Source organism: Kogia breviceps, chromosome 19 (assembly GCF_026419965.1).
Source record: "Kogia breviceps isolate mKogBre1 chromosome 19, mKogBre1 haplotype 1, whole genome shotgun sequence".
Lineage (NCBI taxonomy): Eukaryota > Metazoa > Chordata > Mammalia > Artiodactyla > Physeteridae > Kogia > Kogia breviceps.
The window spans coordinates 1,184,373-1,201,899 of NC_081328.1; the positions used below are offsets into that span (position 1 = coordinate 1,184,373).

Sequence of the window (17,527 nt, forward strand, 5' to 3'; positions counted from 1 at the left end):
AACTCGAGATCTACCTACATTTCAGGTGGCCCAGAACATCTGAAGGGCGTTTTATACTCTCGGAGAACCGTTTTGCAGTGGGTGGAATGTGAGGTTCAGGAAACGATGGCCCCGCTCGTACCCCGCGGCCAAAAGCAGAGCCCAGACTGCAAAGCAGGTTTCCTGGCTGCCGCCTGTAGGCCCAGATCGCCCTCCTTCCATCCAACCCCTTCTCACAGCAGAGAGTAGCCAGCCTCTCACAACAAAGAAGCAGTTTTATCCCCTGGCATTTTCCTGAGCAGATGACTACACGAACTTGGGAAATGCTGTCATTACAAAAGGGTTTTCATCACGCTAGGGGCCCATTTGTAACAGCAATTGACCTTCTGAGGCTGGAGAAGTGACAAGGGCACCGCAGAGAACACCATCATTCTAAGATAAAAAACGCAAACGGCAGTGCAGCAGAGCCTTATTAATTCTGAGCCCCTAAACCAAACGTGCACAAGCAGCGGCCCCGAGGACCCGCCGTGCACACGTCCGGGTGTGCAGGCTCGCCTCCAGAAGCACCCACGCGGCCCCTGCTCATCTTGAGGGGCCGAGCCTGCAGTTGTGCCCGAACCGTCCGGAACCTCCACCCGCAGAGGGGGGCTCCAAGACCCGCCTCCGGCATCATCTCAGGGGGCGCCCGCGCCTCCGATTCCTTCTGTGCAAGATGGGAAACGAGCCCTCGCCCGACATGGTGCTGAGGAGAGGTGGCGAGGCGGTGAGGGAGGGCTGGGCAGCACCGCCGTGGTTTGCTACCGCTGTGACATGACCACACCTCTACGGGCCTCAGCATCCGGGCTCCGCGTGTACACGGCGGGGCGCCCTTCGGGGAGTCTGCCTCGGGGCTGCGCCTCACCTGGAACGCCTCCTCCAGGCGCGACAGCAGCACGGCCTGCTCCACCGTCAGGTGCAAGTCGATCAGGCCCAAGGTCAGCACCAGGGACTTGAGCTGACTCACCACGAACTCAATCCCTGCAGGGACATGGCCAGGTCAGGACCCAGGGCCCCCATCCCGCACGGGGCAGCCGCAGGTGGGGGACAAAGCCTCGGCCACGCTTCTCAAGGAGCGCTCTGCTCCCCCTCGGGGCTCCCTGCTCTGGCCCTGCCCCGGGGGGGGCCCAGCCCATCAGAGTGAGCGCTCCACCCCGTGGCCCGAGCCAGGCCGTGGGGACTTGAACGGAGACTCCCGAAGAGGGGAGAGCCACATCCCCCGGGGAGGGTGTGAACCTGCTGGCCTGTGGACCAGGGGACAGGTTAGCGTGACAGCCCTCTACCCCCAGCCCGTCCTCCCTGGCCGACAGGAGGCACCATGTACCTTGTAGGGCCCACATGTTGTAGGAGGCCAGGTGGCTGACCAGCACCTCCCGAGTCCGGGCTGGGATGCTGGGCCCCATGATGCTGGTGGAGGAGCCGATCTTCACGCCGTACCTAAAAGGAAGAGGCTGCATGTCTGTCTGTCCCGCTGTGCAGCCCAGCTTCGGCCCAGAAGCAGAGCCCCAGCCTGCTGAGCACACACGTGCCCCTTCAGGGGCCAGCTGGGGATACTGACAGCACCTGCGACTGCAGTCAGTGGCCTCCCGACCTCGGAACCGTCTGTCACCAAGAGCAAAGGGCACGAAAGAGCGCTGGATGGAGGCACAGTTGGCAAGTCAGGAAGCAGGGGGTCACTTATAGCTCCTGACATTCGAATTCACTGGCCTGAACGTCCATCAGAACTACGGGCTACCTGCGTTTCAAACCTTGGCAGAAAAGTTTTCACATATGAGCCATAAAAGACTTCTTTTAAGTATTATTTTCTTTACAATAGTTGTGTATGTCCTGTATCAGGCCATCATTTTTTCACACATTTATTAAGCCTCTACCATACACAAGGCACTGTTTTTGGTCTGGGACACGAGCTAGCTTTAAGAACGATACGTTTTTCAAGAACAATCTTTACATAAAATGCAAGAAAAAACAATGGAATAAAAGCAATTTTTGTAATTTCTTTTCATATATCACTGATTTTTCCCATCGGTTTAGAAACAGTCTTTCTGAAATTTCCAATAGGACAAAACGGAACACGGGAAGTGGCCACAGTTTCCAGTAATCTACTACGGGTGAGAAATTTCCACTACCACAAAAAGCTGACAATTTTGTACCACAGCAAAGGCCTGCAGGCACCAAACTATTGTTCCATTTCACTGGACTCCAAAATGGCATCGCATCTTTGCGGTTCTCACATGGCATCTAGTCGTTCGGCTTTACCCGATCCTTCAGCACACTGGCTACGCCTCTTACTACAAAACCCAAGGATGCCGACACATCGTGGGCGCTCAGGAAACGCGTACAGAGGAAAAGCGCTACGCCAAAACCACCCCGTGGACGCACACTTACAAAATACTGTGGTCAGGGGAGCACACAGGGCCAGAGCCCTCTGCGAACCCCCCGGGAATGAAGTGAAACTGAATCGGCCGTGCGACATCAATGGTCTGTTCAATTCCGCACAAGAGTCCTCCCGCTGGGGAAGAGCACCGGGCATCATCAATCCCTGGGAACCTCCCACCCACAGGTTCCCCTGTCCAGGCTCTTCTGCGCGCGTCCGGATCACACGCGCTGCTTTGCGGCTGTGTATGCACGACTGAACAGCAACCGTGACAACGGGCAGGACGGCGCCTCTGCCAACGTGAGCGTTCACTGCGCGCCAAGCAGGGGGCATCACTTCGTGCCCACCTCCCGACACCCTGGGAGGCAGGGATTATGAGCCCCACTCACACACAAGGATGCTCAGAGAGGTCAAGTCACTAGCCCAAGGTCACACAGCCCATGGGAGCAGAAGCACTGAACAGCATTTTCCCCCAAGGTGGCCCTGTCCTGAGTCCCCTGGGTGCTCTGAACTCAGAACGCTGTCCAGCATGGCCTGGACCCTGGCCTGCCCAGCACCGAGCGGCTCACCTCCTCTCGGCCCAGCCTATGACCGGGTCCCACTCGTTCCTCTGCAGCTCCACCAGCGTCTCTGGTTCTTCCACCCTGTAGCTAATTCAGTGCAAAAGCACCTCCATTAATAAAAAAGTACAGTTCTCTCATCCAGTGACAGACACAGATACACAGAACGCCAACAGCAGAAGACCTCTCCACCCCCTACCCCCGCCCCCAAGCCTTTCCCCTAAAGCAGTGGTTCTCAAAGGGTGGCCCGGGGTTCACCCTGCACCTGGCTGGAAATGCACATCCTCAGGCCCTTCCTTCTGGGGGTGGAGACCAGCAACCTGCAGCTTCACAAGCCCTCCAGGGGCTCTGCGTAAGCCTGACTTAGAGACCCACGGTCCCGAGCACCCCCGGTTACCGACAGGTCAGCGCCTGCAGTGCTGCCCTGGTGCTGCTCTCAACACCAACACTGTCCCCAGACCCACACCCCCTTGGTCCCAGGATGCTGCGCCAGAAGCTCAGTCACTCGTCCCGCCTACCAGCCCCTCCCAAGAGGCGGCGCCCCGGCCACGGACCCGGCTGCCTGTCTGCCCACGTGCCTCCCAGCTATAGATGCGGATGCCAGGCCACACCACTGTTCTGACCAAGAGACAGAGATGAGGTCAGCTGAGGGGAGCTGAGCTGCAAGGCCTCCTGGGACGGAAGCCTGAGGGGGTGCGGGGAGGCGGCTGCCCAGGGGAGACGAGGGGCCCCAGGGCAGAGGTGGCTCCCGCCCGCATCTGCTCTCAGTACTGGATGGCCCCCATGAAAACGCCCTTCTCTGAGCTGGGCTGGAAGGGTGCTGTTCCCTGGAACCAAACGGTCCCTAACGCAAACGGCACGGACTTCCCAACAGCAGTGCCGGCGGCCTCTGCAGGGGCACCGCCGTCCCCTCGCCCCAGTGCCGATTTCACGGGCCATCCTGGAGGTACCCGGGCGCCGGAGCGTTCGGGCGGCAGACATGGGGCTGCTCGGTTGTTCCTTCCACTTCCTGTCAACACCCCCAACCCACCCGCTAAAGAAGCCGGGTGCGGGGAGGATGCAGACGGGCAGGCCAGCCGCTGGATGCCAAGGTCGGGCCATCTGTGACCCGGCGGACAAGTGATGGGCAGGCGGCCTGCGTGGCCAGATGTGACCCCCCTGGGTCCTGGGGCCTGAGAGAGCTGCAGAGGCCACCAGCCTGCCCCGCCCCAGGCCAGGGGACAGCTGCTGGCTGTGGGAGAGGGCCGGCCCGACCCCGGGGCAGCCCGCGCCCTCCCGCCCGGGGTCTGCAGAGCAGCTGAGTGCTGAGGAAGTAAGGGCCTGCCCTCTCCTCCACTGAGAAGGCTCCGGGCAAACAGCCCGAGGGACTCGCTCAGGCCCGGGGGAGGCTGCCCACGCGTCCACTACCAGACGGTGTCAGTGTCCAGGAACTTTGCGGCTGCCCTGATGAGCTGGTCCTTGTCTCGCTGGGTCGGGTTGTCTAGAGACGTGTTGCACAGTGTGGTCTGGATCAAAGGCAGAGAGAGCGCCCGTCAGCACGGCCAGTCCCGAGGGCACGGCCCAGGCCCCAGGGACGATGAAGTCCCCCACGGCCTCAGGCTATGCACTACCAGGCTCTGCGGTGTTTACCTCAATCCTCACCACAACCCTTTCCAGGAGGTACTATTATTGTAACCATTTCAGAGACGTGGCAACCCAGGCCCAGGGAGATCAGGTCCAGCGAAGGTGACGTGGAGGCATTCCTGGATCTGGCCGAGAAGCTCACCCGCCAACTCCCCGACGCCTCAGAAAGCAGGGGACAAGCCAGCCAACCCAGGGGCAGGACGGTTTTTCCAGATCTGGCTTGTGGTCCACAGGCTGCTGAGCTACCCGAAGGCTCCGTCTGCAGCCCGTGTCCCCTGTTCCCTGGACAGTCCAGGGGAGCTGGCACACGGGCGGAGAGGCTGAGAAGCCCGCGTGAGGCCTGGGTCCACGTGCCGGGAAACACAGACTCTCGACGCATCATCTCGTCCCGTCCTGACCACCACCCACTTTTCAGGGTGGGGACCTGGCCCAAGGGGCAGCAAGTTGCCCAAGGTGACCGAGTGGGCCCCTCCCCCAGCCGCTCCTCTAGGGCCTCAGGGAGGCCAGCTTCTCGGGGAGGGTCCGCACCGCCGCCAACCCTGCTGAGTGCCAACTGAGCTGAGGCCAGGCTGGCTACGTGCTGCTGAGGAGACGGACAGCAGGCATGACCAGCACGTGACCCAGACCATCACAGACCCTCAGAGCTGACAAAACAAAGGAGCGGCTGCCCCAGAGGGAAATAAGAGCTGGCGGCCAGGGAAGGACTGTGTCCGAGACCCAGGGAGGAACCAGGCCCTGGGGCTGGGGTGGGTGCCCACAGCCCCCGGGGCCTTATCAAAGTCGGGACAGGCTCCCTCATTCGGCCCGCTGCCCCACGAAGCCCGTGGCAGCCTCGGGCACGGGCTGTGACCTATTACCAGGTGCATGGTGTACGTCTTGATGGTGTCCTGCTGGGAGTCCCACTCAGTGGCCACAGCGACGGCCAGGGCCTCGCTGGGGACGGTGAAGAGCTTGGCTTGCGGAGTCCTCAGCTTCCTGTGGTCCAGATTGATCTCAAAGCCACCTTGAAAGATCAGATGAAAACTTCTCAGGGGTTAACAAGCAGAATCAAGTGACCACCCCTATATTTAGTTACTTGATTCGGCGCAAAGACGCCCCGAGTCCCTTCTGGGGGGTGGGTGGCTTACAGAAACACACCCGATGAGAGCGCCAAGGCCAAGCTCACCGAGGAGCTGGCTGGAGGTGAAAAGTGTTTCCACCCATTCACAGAAACAAGAGGCAGTGAAAATTTCAGACACTCACCTTCACCCTGTGTGATGCTGACATTCTGATAGAACCTCTTCCTTTCTGTTGGGAAGATTTTTCAAAAGCGCAGTTTAAAATGCTGCGGTGACAGCTCAGGAGGAGCCTGTGCCATCACTGCTGATGCTGACTGACCACCCTGACTTCCACACAGCACCCAAGGGCCTCCCCACTCACGGATCAGTGGCTTCTGAGTAACAGGCTAGGGGCAGCAGCCCCGCCGACACGAGACTGGAGGCCCCTGCGTCTGCCTGGAGGCCTCGGTCGCGGTGCCCAGACGATGTCCAGCAAGCTCTCCAGTGCCTGGCTGGGCAGCAAGTCCAAAGCCAGACCGGGCAGGAAGTGTGGGGTGGGGGGATCTGAAGGCTGACTCATCCCTGGGGGAGGGAACCACCCTGCCGGTACGGCAGAGCATTCTACCACACGTCCCACACGGCCATGGGCAATGGGCCCAAGAAACCTGGGGGCCAAAGAAAGCACGGGGCAGAGATTGACAGCACACGCTGAAACTCCCAAAGGGGTGTTCGCTGAACCTCCCGAAGCTCTGTGTGTCTGTGTGTGTGTGTGTGTGTGTGTGTGTGTGTGTGTGGCACCCGGCTGAACCTCCCGAAGCTGTGTGTGTGTGTGTGTGTGTGTGTGTGTGCGCGCGCGCGCGTAGCTCCCAGCAGAAGCAACAGCTTACAGCACAGTCGGGAGAACAGGCCTGTAGCACCCGGCCGACGAGGAGGACGGGGGAGCCAAGTTGGGGGTTCACACAGGCAACGAGACCGGGATCTGGAAAATTCACTTGGCGGGATCCATGGTCCCCAACAATATCAAAAGATGGAGGCTTTCTCCCTGGACGCTCCAAGGTCTTGGGTCTCACAAGATAAGTCATGAGACTAGGAGCCTGTGAAGCACCCATATCCTCAGTGATAGAGGGTGAGCTGCCAGCAATGGAGACCCCATCCTTACAGGTAGGAGACAGGCTAGTCTTGTAGGATCACACAGAACAGGTTTATTTTGAGTATGAATCACTCCCTTTACAGAACGTCTGTTTCTGTGGCAAAACCACATTTGGTGCCTTTTAAGAGACAATTTTAAGGACTATGTAGATGCAAAGAAATGAGTATGTGAAAAGGCATTGAATTTTAAAAGCTGGCCACAAGAAACCAGGCTCTGTAAGCGGAGAACATTAACCAGCCGCTCCTGTGAAGACTGCTGAACTAGAGATTAATGTCCACTGGATCCCTTTCTCGTGCAAGGCTGCTTCAGTATGTATTAAGAAACAGGCGATTTTCTGTGTCACTTCCCCGGACACTCCTCCTCCTGTCCCAGGCTTCACGGACCAGTGAGTGATCCTTCTACCAGCCTCAATTTCCGGGCTGGCCTTTGCTTTGGAAAGACTCAAAGCCTCAGAACTGCAACCACCGCGGTGCACCAGGCACAGAGGACGTGCCTTTCCAGAGCTGCCTCAGCACCTTTCTCTTTCTAAACAGTGCCCCCTGGCGGGCCTTAAGCCCTAAAGCTAGATCCTGACTCGGGGTCCCTCTACCCATAATCCCGGGGTGGCTGTGACGGAGCGTTTTCACGTATCAGAATTCTTCGGGCCAGCTATATAAAGAACTCTTGCAATTCAATGATAAAAAGACAAATAACCCAACTAAGGAACGGTCGAAGGATCTGAATAGACATTTCTCCAAAGAAAACGTACAAGTGTCCAAAAAGCACACGAAAAGCTGTTGGACATCTTTCATCATCAGGGAAACGCAAAGCAAAGCCCCAAGACACCGCTTCACACCCACTAGGACGGCTATGACCAAAAAGACAGACGTTGGGAAGGAGGCTGAGAAATTGGGACCCTCCTACATCGCCGGTGGAAATGCCACCTTGGGAAGCAGGGTGGCAGCTCCTCAGAAAGTCAGGTACCATCTGACCCAGCAAGTCTGCCCTTAGATACCTGCCTGTGAGCAATGAAACCATATGCCCACACAAAAACCTGTGCTCAAGTGTTTACAGAGGCATTCGGAACAGCCAAAAGATGGAAACCACCCAAATGCTCACCAATGGGTGGCTGCATAAATAAGACATGGTGTGTCCCTACAATGGAGTATTATCAGCTGTGAAAAAGAACGGAGTACTGACACATGCTACCCCTGGGATAAACCCTGAAAACATGCGGAATGAAAAAACCCACATTCCATTTGTGTGAAATATCCCAACTAGGGAAATCTACAGACACAGGGAATAAGGTAGTAGGTGTCTAGGCCTGGAGGGGTTGAGGGGTACTCGGAGAGTGGTAGCTAAAGGGTACAGGGATTCTTTGGAGTGATAAGAACGTTCTAGAATCGATGGCTGCACAATCCCTTTGAGTATACTAAAAACCACTGAATCGTACACTTTAAGTGAGTGAACCGTAAGTGCATCGTATCTCAATAAAGCTGTTAAAAAATTCTTCACGCCAAATGTACCTACCACATAAATTAATATAAATGGGCAAAATGACTAAACACATCCTCTTTTCCAAATCGCTCTAGCATCCAGGGCAGGGGTTGGCAAACTTCTGCTAAGAGCCAAATCAAGTATTTTAGGCTTGGCAGGCCATCCAGTCTCTGGTGCAACCAGCCAACTCTGCCCTGTGGTGAAAGCAGCCCTAGATACGTGTCAGTGAATGAGCAGGGCTGGGTTCCAATAAACCTTTATTAACAAAAACAGGTGGCAGGCCGGCCTCCTTATCTACAGCATCTGCCTCAACCCAGCACAAGCAGCCTCTGAAGACAGGGCAGAGACGGAGAAGCTAAACCACTTGCGCAGGCGACAGACAACTGGTAAACAGAGGAGACCCCCAGCCTTGCCTTCACCGGTGTCGTCCTCAGCTGGACAGGCAGCCGCTCCGAACACCTTGCCCTCTAAGCGGCTGACGGCTCCGACGGCTGGTACCGGGCTGGATGCCACACAGCCCGGTGACCCTCTCCTAACCCCCCTCGCCTTCCGACAACCTTCAATGGCACAGCCGTCCCTAAGGAGCCAAGTTCAATCTACTTGCCTCTCCAAGCCTTCACCGAGAAGCCACCACCCGGGTTTAACCTTCCTCTCCTCCAAAGGCGCACAGATGCTCAGGCCGGAAAAGCAGAGTGCTCAGGTCGATGCAAGACGCTCCGTCCCACTGCTCGGCACTCTTTCACCCACTCTTATCTTCCCCCACGTTTGACTACCTACCAAGAGCCGAAGCTAGCAAGTCTGCAGTAGAAAGAACAGGGGCAGGTCAGCGCCACCACGATGGCAAGTGGCACCCACCAACTGGATGAACCCTCTGATTGAGGAAACTTAAGGGAATTCCCGAACGTGTCCGCTTCGCTCCTGTGCTGCCTCCCTGGGGTGCTGTAAAGGAAAAACAATGCTCCCGTTTTCCTTTACACACCCAGATACTCTGCTCCAAATGTGGAGTGGGGGGCAGTTAGGGTTAGGGATCCTACCGATCAGATACCACTGATAAACTCTGAGACACGAGCTTAGGGTCCTACAATTGACTCAATTCTGACACTACCCACCTGCAGACAGTGCTGGATCCCATAGATTAAGGACTCAGTCCTACAAGAGTAATGTCCTGCAAGATTAGCTTGCTAGAACAGTTTACTTACTAGAGTACCAGCTTACTACAAAAGGATACAACTCGGGGACAGGCAAATGGAGGAGGTGCGTGGGGCAAGGTATGGAGGAAAGGGTGCCGAGTTTCCATGCTCTCTCTGGGCACCTTCCCTGCATCTCCATGTGTTCCCCAACCTCGAAGCTCTCCAAACCCCACAGTTCAGGGGTTTTATGGGGGCTTCATTACACGGGCATGAATGATTAAATCACAGGTAATTAGTGATCAACCTCCATTCAATCTCCAGTCCGTCTCCCTTTCCCATAGGTCAGGGGGTGGGGCTGAAACTTCCGACCCTCTAATCAAGTGTGCTTGGTTCCCCTGGCAATCAGCCGCCATCCTTAGGCGCCTTCCCTAAGGAAAAAGTCACCTTGTTAACATCCACTCAGGTGTGGTTGAAAGGGGCTTGTTATGAGTAATAAAACCCTCCTTTCACCTTTATCACTCTGGAGCTCTTTTAGGGCAGAAGACAGACTATTTTAACAAAAGAGTCTCCCATAGCTCTCGTTACTTAGTAAGCTACAAGGGTTTTAGGAGACGTATGCCAGTACAACAAAGACCAAATGTGTACATTTCTTATCATAACTCACACGGTCACAGATGCCCTTCCTTCTTCCCCTTTACTGGCTCTTCATGGATCACCTCCAGGCCCTTCACCTGGGCCCTGACAGGTGAGATCTCTGCTCCCTGCTACATCCATGCCTCTCCCTCATTTGTATAAAATTATGGAACAGAGGGCGCTCGGAGACAACGTAGCCCTTCAACTCACAGAGGAAAATGATGTCCAAACGAAGCAGTCACGTGCCTAAGATCACACAGCTCCTGGTTCAGCAGCATCAGTCCCCAAGTATGTGCTCCTGCCACGACGCCAAGCTGCCTGTGGAGCTCTAGATTTCCTAAAGCAGGCAGTGTCACAGCGAGCTCCCTCGCCCGCTGCCACCTCTGGACGTGTGCCAGCCGCGCGCGTTCCACCCTCCCTGCTCCTCTACACCGAGCTCCTTCTCGTCTGTCAAGACTCAGCTTAAATGTCCTTTCACCCAAGACCCTTTCTAGACCCTCAAAACCCCCAAGGTGGGAATAGGTGCTTCTTTGTACTTCCCTCACACAGGATATAGGCTATTGTTTAACCAGGCTGTTATAACCTTCTGCACTCGACACTGAACATCACCTAGATAGAGGCTACGTCTCTCTTGAAGACAACGGTGCCTCCCGCCCTCAGCACATCAATACTGCGTGACTGGAAGGAGAGCTCTACTATCTTCACTCAAAGGAGTCACTCCCACTCTTACCCCTAAAACCTCTCCCCAGAAGCAACGAAAGAGCCACTACCTTCTCCTAAACCTCATCTGAGTCGGAAGGAGACGAAGAAGGCACGGGGTGTTAACTCCTTTGCAGATGGCAGGGGTCGTGGGAGGGCAGTAGGAGGAAGGGTCAGGACAGCTCCGGAGACAGCGGCCGGGATGGAAGACTGAAAGCCCGGGCTCCAGGTCCCTTCGGTGCCGGGTCGCGGGGACACAGAAAGCAGCCCGGCAGACCGGCCCTTACCCCGCAAACCTCTCAGAGTTTGCTCTGCTCCCTTGGGGGCAATCCCGATCCAGAACCCGAATTTCCCCGCCTGAAAACAAGGATGACTTCTGCTTTCCTAATGGAAGAGAGGAAAGCCACACGTGCTAAAGAAAACGACGCGCGTGCGCCCTGCGACAGTCCCTGCCCTTGCCGAAGCTTCCCTTCAGACCTGTGACCCTGTACGGCCAACTCCTCAGCCTGCTCCGCCCCGGCCTCCCTCACCTGCCGGGGGCACGTAGGCCCGGGCGTGGGCCGGGGATTCTGGCCCCGGCCCCTCGGAGACGCTGAGGCCACCCCGGGGGCAGTTCAGGAGGTGGCGACCCCCGCCCCGCAGCCGGAGGCAGCTCTTCCACATCGCGCGGGGGCCTGGGAGGACGACCGCGCGAAACCTGAGCGCGGGAAGGACCGCACGCTGCGCGCTCGGGCCACACGAAGCTTCTCACCGGCGACCGGACTTTCTCACCAGCCGTCGGCGTCCTCAGCCTCCCTGGGCGCCGCCATGTTGCGCACGACACTCGCGGCGCGCCGTCGTCGCGCGCCTCAGCGCACGCCGCAGCCAATCAGCATCACAAACGCCCAGGCCCCGCCCCCGAGCCGCGCCTCTGGAAGAAGACTACAAGTCCCAGAGGGCCTCGGTGCCCGCCACGTGCTGTCTCCGCTCGCCAATGGGCAGAAGCGCCGCGCTAGCCTGCTCCCGCCCCCCGGCGCGCTGGAGCCAATCGGAAGGGGTGTGTGTGCGAGCCCAGGCGGGGAGGGGGCTCGCTTAGCACCCGGAGGCCCTGCTCGCAGGTCCCGGGGTCCCGGTGGCGGCCGGAGCGCTCGGTCCGCAGGCGGCCGGCGGGTGGACCCCTCCCGCCCCACGCGCGCGCCGGCCTTACCCCCGGCCACCCTCCCCGGCTCCCGCGCGGCGGCGGTTCCTCCCCCTCCCCCAGCCCTGGCTCCGGGGGACCCCGCGATGCCGGTCCGCACCGAGTGTCCCCCGCCGGCCGGTGCCTCGGCCGCCTCCGCCGCCTCGCTCATCCCGCCGCCGCCCATCAACACGCAGCAGCCCGGCGTGGCCACCAGCCTGCTCTACAGCGGCTCTAAGTTCCGCGGCCACCAGAAGAGCAAGGGTAACTCGTACGACGTGGAGGTGGTGCTGCAGGTGAGCCGGCTGCCGGGCCTCTCGCGGCGCCCACTGGCCGGGCCGCGCCGCCGCCCCCTCGAGCCCGCGGCCGCGGACGGGCCTCCTGCCCGGGCCTGCCGGGAGACCTCCGGCGCACCCCAACTCTGCGGGCCAGGGCCGGGGACCGGCGGCCTCAGACCCGGCCCTGCCTCCCCGTGGTCTGTCGCCCCAGGACCAGCCCTCCTTCTAGCCCTTCTCAGACTCCGAAGAGCTCTCCAGTGGTTCCCCCTGACTCGGGATCCTCTCAGGCCTGAGACGTGCCTGCTGCCCCGTACGTTTTCCTCGGTCCCAGGAAGCCCAGGCCCTGGGCCCCGCCTCCTTCTCCTGGGGTTTTCTCCTTGGGGGACTTCCTCAGCCCCCTCCCTCCATTAGCCCCTGAGCTTGGGAGCCCCCAGCCCACCCTGATTCCTGCCCCACCCCCCAGGCCGGGCCCTCATCCTGGGTGGGCTTCTCATAGTCTGTTAAGAAGCTGGCCTCCTAGCCCCCCAACCCCTAGTCTCTTCCTGGTCCAGGCTTCTCGTACTCCCTACCCCTGCCCTCTGGCCACTTCCAGGCTACTCCTGGTCTCCCTGGCCTGTGTGCCCAGACCTCCCTGTTCTACACCTCTGTTCTCCTCCTTCCTGGCTCCAGGGGACCCTCTTTCGTGTTCTTAACTTTGATCGACACTGCCAGGGCTTCCTCCCAGTCTCTGAAACCCATGTACTGGGAAATGGAACTCACCCGCTTTATTTCTCATATGGTATTTCCTTCCCGTGTCCACCCACCTCCCCCCATTTGACCTGGATTTCTGAGAACCTGCTGCCAACCCCTAATGGCTTTGGAACTGCAGCTTCACCTGTCCCGGCCCTTTCCTGCACCTCAGCCCTCTCATGCAAATGGGAGCACACTTGACATTTCTTCCCAGACCAAGGAGATTGGCAGTGGTTGATACTCCTTTTTCTTCTTCTCCTAGAAAACTGTTCCTCCTCTCTAGCTGCCCAGACCTGCGTCAGGACCCACCTCCTCCTCCCTTTGCCCCTTTGTCCTTAGTCTGATACCTCACCTCCTAGGTTGTTCCCAAAAGCCCCCCCAAACGTCTCTCCTCTTGAAAGGCTTTCCAGAAGCTTTGAGGTCTTGTGTGAGGATAGAACGTAGGAAGTGTCTTCTCCTTATGCTTGCCCTTTGCCCTTTAATAATTATGAATCTTAAACAGCCTCTTTTCTGAGCAAGTAGTTCTCGCACCCAAAAAACAGTTGTGGATGCGTTTTCTTTCCACTAACTGCAGAGCATTCATCAGCCTCTTTTTTCTTACTGCTTTGTGGGAATAGATGATTTCTTTTGATTGGGAGAACTCCATTTCCGTGTTGTATCTTTGGTCTATAAACTTAAATATCTATCACGAGTCACGATATTTATTGTAATTGAAAAAGATAGGAGTTCCCTGGCGGTCCAGTGGTTAGGATTCGGTGCTTTCACTGTCGTGGCCCAGGTTCAGTCCCTGGTCAGGGAACTGAGATCCGGCAAGCTGCGAGGTGCGGCCAAAAGAAAAAAAAAGTGCCGTGGCTGAGTTATTTCAGTCTTCATAATGAGATGCCTGATGTGGTAAGCCCCCTTCTCTTTTGCTTCAAATGTGAGAGTTTAGTAGGAAGTTACAGGCTTTTTTACTTTTTGCAGCTGATCATAAGATTCTAGAAGTGAGATCCCTGGTGAGGATCATGTTTGCAATGATCTTGAATTTGTGCCCCTTGTTGAGTTTGATGGTTTAGGATGGGGTCAGGGACAAGTGGCAGGGTAGCCAAGTGTCAAAAGAGAAGTTTGCCTTGGTTACTGCAGCAGCTCCCGTCCCTTTACTTAGCGTGTTGTTTCTGAATTCCTGTCAGGTGCCAACTTCCTTGTGAACCGCTGGGAGTGGGGATTGAGCTGGTGCCCGACTGGTAGGTCCCAGGGCGGCCCGAGTGGAGAGCTGGCCGGTGGCTGGAGGCCCCTTGGAGTGGGCCGTCTGATGGTGGGGGCAGCGGTCTCAGCCGGGAGTGCTGCCCTGTATCCGGACCGGTGAGCGGCTTGTCTGTCGTGGAGACAGTCAGTGGCGTGTGAATAGCTCCATCATCTGGTTTTTCAGCCGGGACTGGGTTCTTGGGCTCAGTCTTCTTAGAATACTTATGCTTTTTGTAACTTCATTTATTTCCTGTTTTCTTTCTGTTTTTCACAACACCTTTACTGAGATACGATGCACCTGTGAACACAATTCGCACGTTTAAGGTGTGCGATTCAGTTTTTTAGTGTAGTCACAACGTTGTGTAACCGTCGCTGCAATCTACTTTTCGAACGTTTTCATCATCCCCAAAAGAACCCTTAGCTGTCACACCCCTCCAGCCCTAGGCAACCCCTATTTTATTTTCACCTAAGATTCGCTTATTCTGGACTTTTCACGTAAACGGAGTCATACACTAACGTGACCTTTCGCGTCTAGCTTCTTCCATTGAGCACGGCGTTTCCAGGTTCCCACCTCACAGCACGTGTCAGTGCTTCCTGACTTTTTCCTGTTGCCTAATAGCCCCCTGTGTGGATCTACGGCATTTTGTTTATCCGTTGATCCGTGCACGGGTATTTGGACTTTTTCCACTCGGGGGCTGTTATGAACACACTGTTATGTCCTCCTTTCTCCTGACGTCTCCCTACCAGTGGGATACTGGGTCGTATGGTAATTATTTGTTTAACATTTGAGGAACTGCCAGACTGATTTCCAAAGTGGCTGCATCGTTTTGCATTCCCACCAGCAGCGTCTGAGGCTCCAGTTTCTCCATATCCTCGTCAGCACTTGTTACTGTCCCTCTTTTTGATTGCAGCCCTCCTAGTGGGTGTGAGGTGGTATCTCAGTGTGGTTTTGATTTGAACTTCCGGGATGTCTAACAATATTGAGCCTCTTTTCGGGAGCTTCTGGAGTGCCTTTTTTGTTTTTGGAAATTCCAGTTTCGAGAGTTCCTCAAACGTCTGTAAGATTCTGACCGCCTTTTGTTGTTGCTTTGTTTCTGTGACTGCTGTCCATCCAAGCAGCTAAGGGTGAAGTGAAGGCCAGGTTGCTGTGGAAGGAATAGTAAAAAGAGCAGCTGTTGGACACAGCTGTGCTGCAAGACCGTCTTGCTGAGCATTGGCCTTGTCATCTTTCCCGTCGAGACGCCGGCCCGTTGTTGGGTTGAAGCTCTCTGCGCTATGGCGGGTTTGAGTTCATCGAGATCAGTTTGGGGAGAAAGGGAGAGACACATGCTTGGACGGAGGCCAGAATGAAATTCTGATTCTTGAGCAGGTGATAATCCACGCAAAACGTTAGCCAATTTACAGGGCAGTTTTTAATCTTATGAGCAAGTATCCTTGCCGCCCGATACCCTTTCTGGCAGCTGTGAAACCCCAAACTATATTGAAATTCAGTGAGAATTGCATCCTTGAAACTTAAGGCCTTGGGTTAGAGCTGTGTGTCCTTTAGCACGACTGCTTTACTGACCCCTGTGAGCTCGGATCAGCTGCTCGGTGCTGTCCGATGCCCAGGTCAGCAGGCGAGGACGTTCGCGGGGCTGTGGTGGTCGTTAGGTGGAGACTGTTGTCCCCAACACCGGACGGTGGGTCCACCCCGGCTTCGTTGAAGCCCGCTTGCTTTGGTGCTGACCTCGTCTGGCTGGCCGAGTTCACTGCAGCTTTTAAGCACTGCCTTGGTGTTTGACTCACGGTGTATTGGAAGTAGTTGGGTCCCCAGATCTGATAAATGCCACAAAATGTTCCTAGTTTCTTAAATGAGGCCTCACTCAATGTTGAACACTCAGCGCGCCACAGGACCTGTGAGCCCGGGGCTGCACCGGGCGAGCCGGCCTCCAGGCCCCCTCGCCCCCCACCCGCCTGCCGCCCTGGCCTCGAAGGGGCCTCTGCCTGCTAGACGTGCTCCGGCTGTCTCCCGCTGGACCCTCCATTGCTAACGAGGCTGTGTGTGTCTTTTCAGCACGTGGACACGGGGAACTCGTACCTCTGTGGGTATCTGAAGATCAAAGGCCTTACTGAGGTAAGCGCCCCTCCCACGGCCGGGAGCCAGAGGGGGCCTCAGTCCTGAAGGGCCGGCAACCTCGACTCCTCAGGCCCGATTCAGGAGCCCCGTTTCTAAGTGTGGTTCTTCCAGGGGGAAGCGTAGAGCAGGCAGTTTGGACGTGTCCTGTTGGACAGCACACAGACTCACAGACCATTGACGTTTATAAACAGGTCACCATGTGCCCGACGCTACTGATTTTACTTTGATCCTTTTTGAGGAAAACAAACATAGTAAGAACACAGCTGCCACCATCGTGGTCAGTTTCAGCCTCTGGGCGAGCAGCACTCCTCCGAGGACTGAGGTCTTCCCCGTTCGAAAACGCAGGTGTTTTCCTTTCTTTGAACCACCTTAAACCTCAGAACTCCTGGGAACACCGGAGGCCAGAGAGAGCTTGCTTCCTTTTCCCGCTGGCGAGTGGGCAGCAGGAGGGCCTGGCGCCGCCTGGCCGAGGGCAGGGGCCACGGGGTTCGGCGGCGCCGCGCGGAGGGGCTGGCGGGCATCCTCGCGCCGCCCCTTCTGGCCCCGCGACTGTCACCTCTGTCCCTTCCAGTTTCCTCATCTGCCAGGTGAGAGCTCCAGGTGCCCGCTCTGTCTCCTGGGGACACGCAGGCTCAGTGAATGGGGGGCTCCTCGGTCTGGCAACCCTTGTTTCCATCGCCCCCGTTCCGCCTGTCCTCCTGCTTCCCCACTGGGAGCCTGAGAATCTCCTGTGAGATGTGTTGTTGAGACAAAAAGGTATCTCCTCCCTCCTCTAGAAAACACATCCAGTCAAGTAGGGGTAGAAAATGACAGCAAAAGGAAGGGTTCTCACCCGTGGGTTTGTGCTAGTAGAAGACACACAGGAAACAGAATATGCTCCACTCTTAGGTGGCCAGACACATTTGTTGAGTGCAGAACATAGACATTGAACTTCATAAGGAAACCAGCAAAATCTGTAACGTGGGATGTGGACACCGATTCCAAATGGTCACAGGAAGCTTTGTGGAAATGGTTAAGTAGGATTAAAAATCCACAAACCATGTACGGAAATGCTGTGGACATCCCACCGGGAGCAGGTGGCGCTGATGAAGGGCAGCACCTGCAAGCCACCTACAGCCAGGATCCCCTGAGGGGACGGGGTGCTGGCTTGGCCCTTCCCTGGGCCCGGCCCTTCCCGCCTGAAGCCGCCTTTTTTTTTTTTTTTTTTTTTTGTGGTACGCGGGCCTCTCACTGCTGTGGCCTCTCCCGCTGCGGAGCACAGGCTCCGGATGCACAGGCTCAGCGGCCACGGCTCACGGGCCCAGCTGCTCCGCAGTATGTGGGATCT

General features: G+C 56.9%; 2 protein-coding genes across 4 annotated transcripts in view; one reads left to right on the top strand and one right to left on the bottom strand.

Annotated features, from left to right (window-relative positions):
• ATPAF2 (ATP synthase mitochondrial F1 complex assembly factor 2) overlaps positions 1-11,547 on the bottom strand; it is a 12,849-nt gene extending 1,302 nt beyond the window's left edge. Inside the window, exons 1-7 of one of the 2 annotated variants that reach the window (XM_067021959.1) lie at positions 11,228-11,547; positions 5,815-5,859; positions 5,430-5,575; positions 4,357-4,454; positions 2,959-3,039; positions 1,340-1,452; positions 881-996 (exon numbers count right to left, since the gene is read on the bottom strand). In XM_067021959.1, coding sequence (XP_066878060.1) covers positions 881-996; positions 1,340-1,452; positions 2,959-3,039; positions 4,357-4,454; positions 5,430-5,575; positions 5,815-5,859; positions 11,228-11,360 — 732 coding nt within the window. In that variant the 5' untranslated portion in view covers positions 11,361-11,547. The remainder of the gene's footprint in view (positions 1-880; positions 997-1,339; positions 1,453-2,958; positions 3,040-4,356; positions 4,455-5,429; positions 5,576-5,814; positions 5,860-11,227) is intronic. The other variant, XM_067021960.1, reaches the window with a different exon arrangement.
• GID4 (GID complex subunit 4 homolog) overlaps positions 11,505-17,527 on the top strand; it is a 17,875-nt gene continuing 11,852 nt past the window's right edge. Inside the window, exons 1-2 of one of the 2 annotated variants that reach the window (XM_059048904.1) lie at positions 11,505-12,149; positions 16,138-16,197. In XM_059048904.1, coding sequence (XP_058904887.1) covers positions 11,505-12,149; positions 16,138-16,197 — 705 coding nt within the window. The remainder of the gene's footprint in view (positions 12,150-16,137; positions 16,198-17,527) is intronic. The other variant, XM_059048905.2, reaches the window with a different exon arrangement.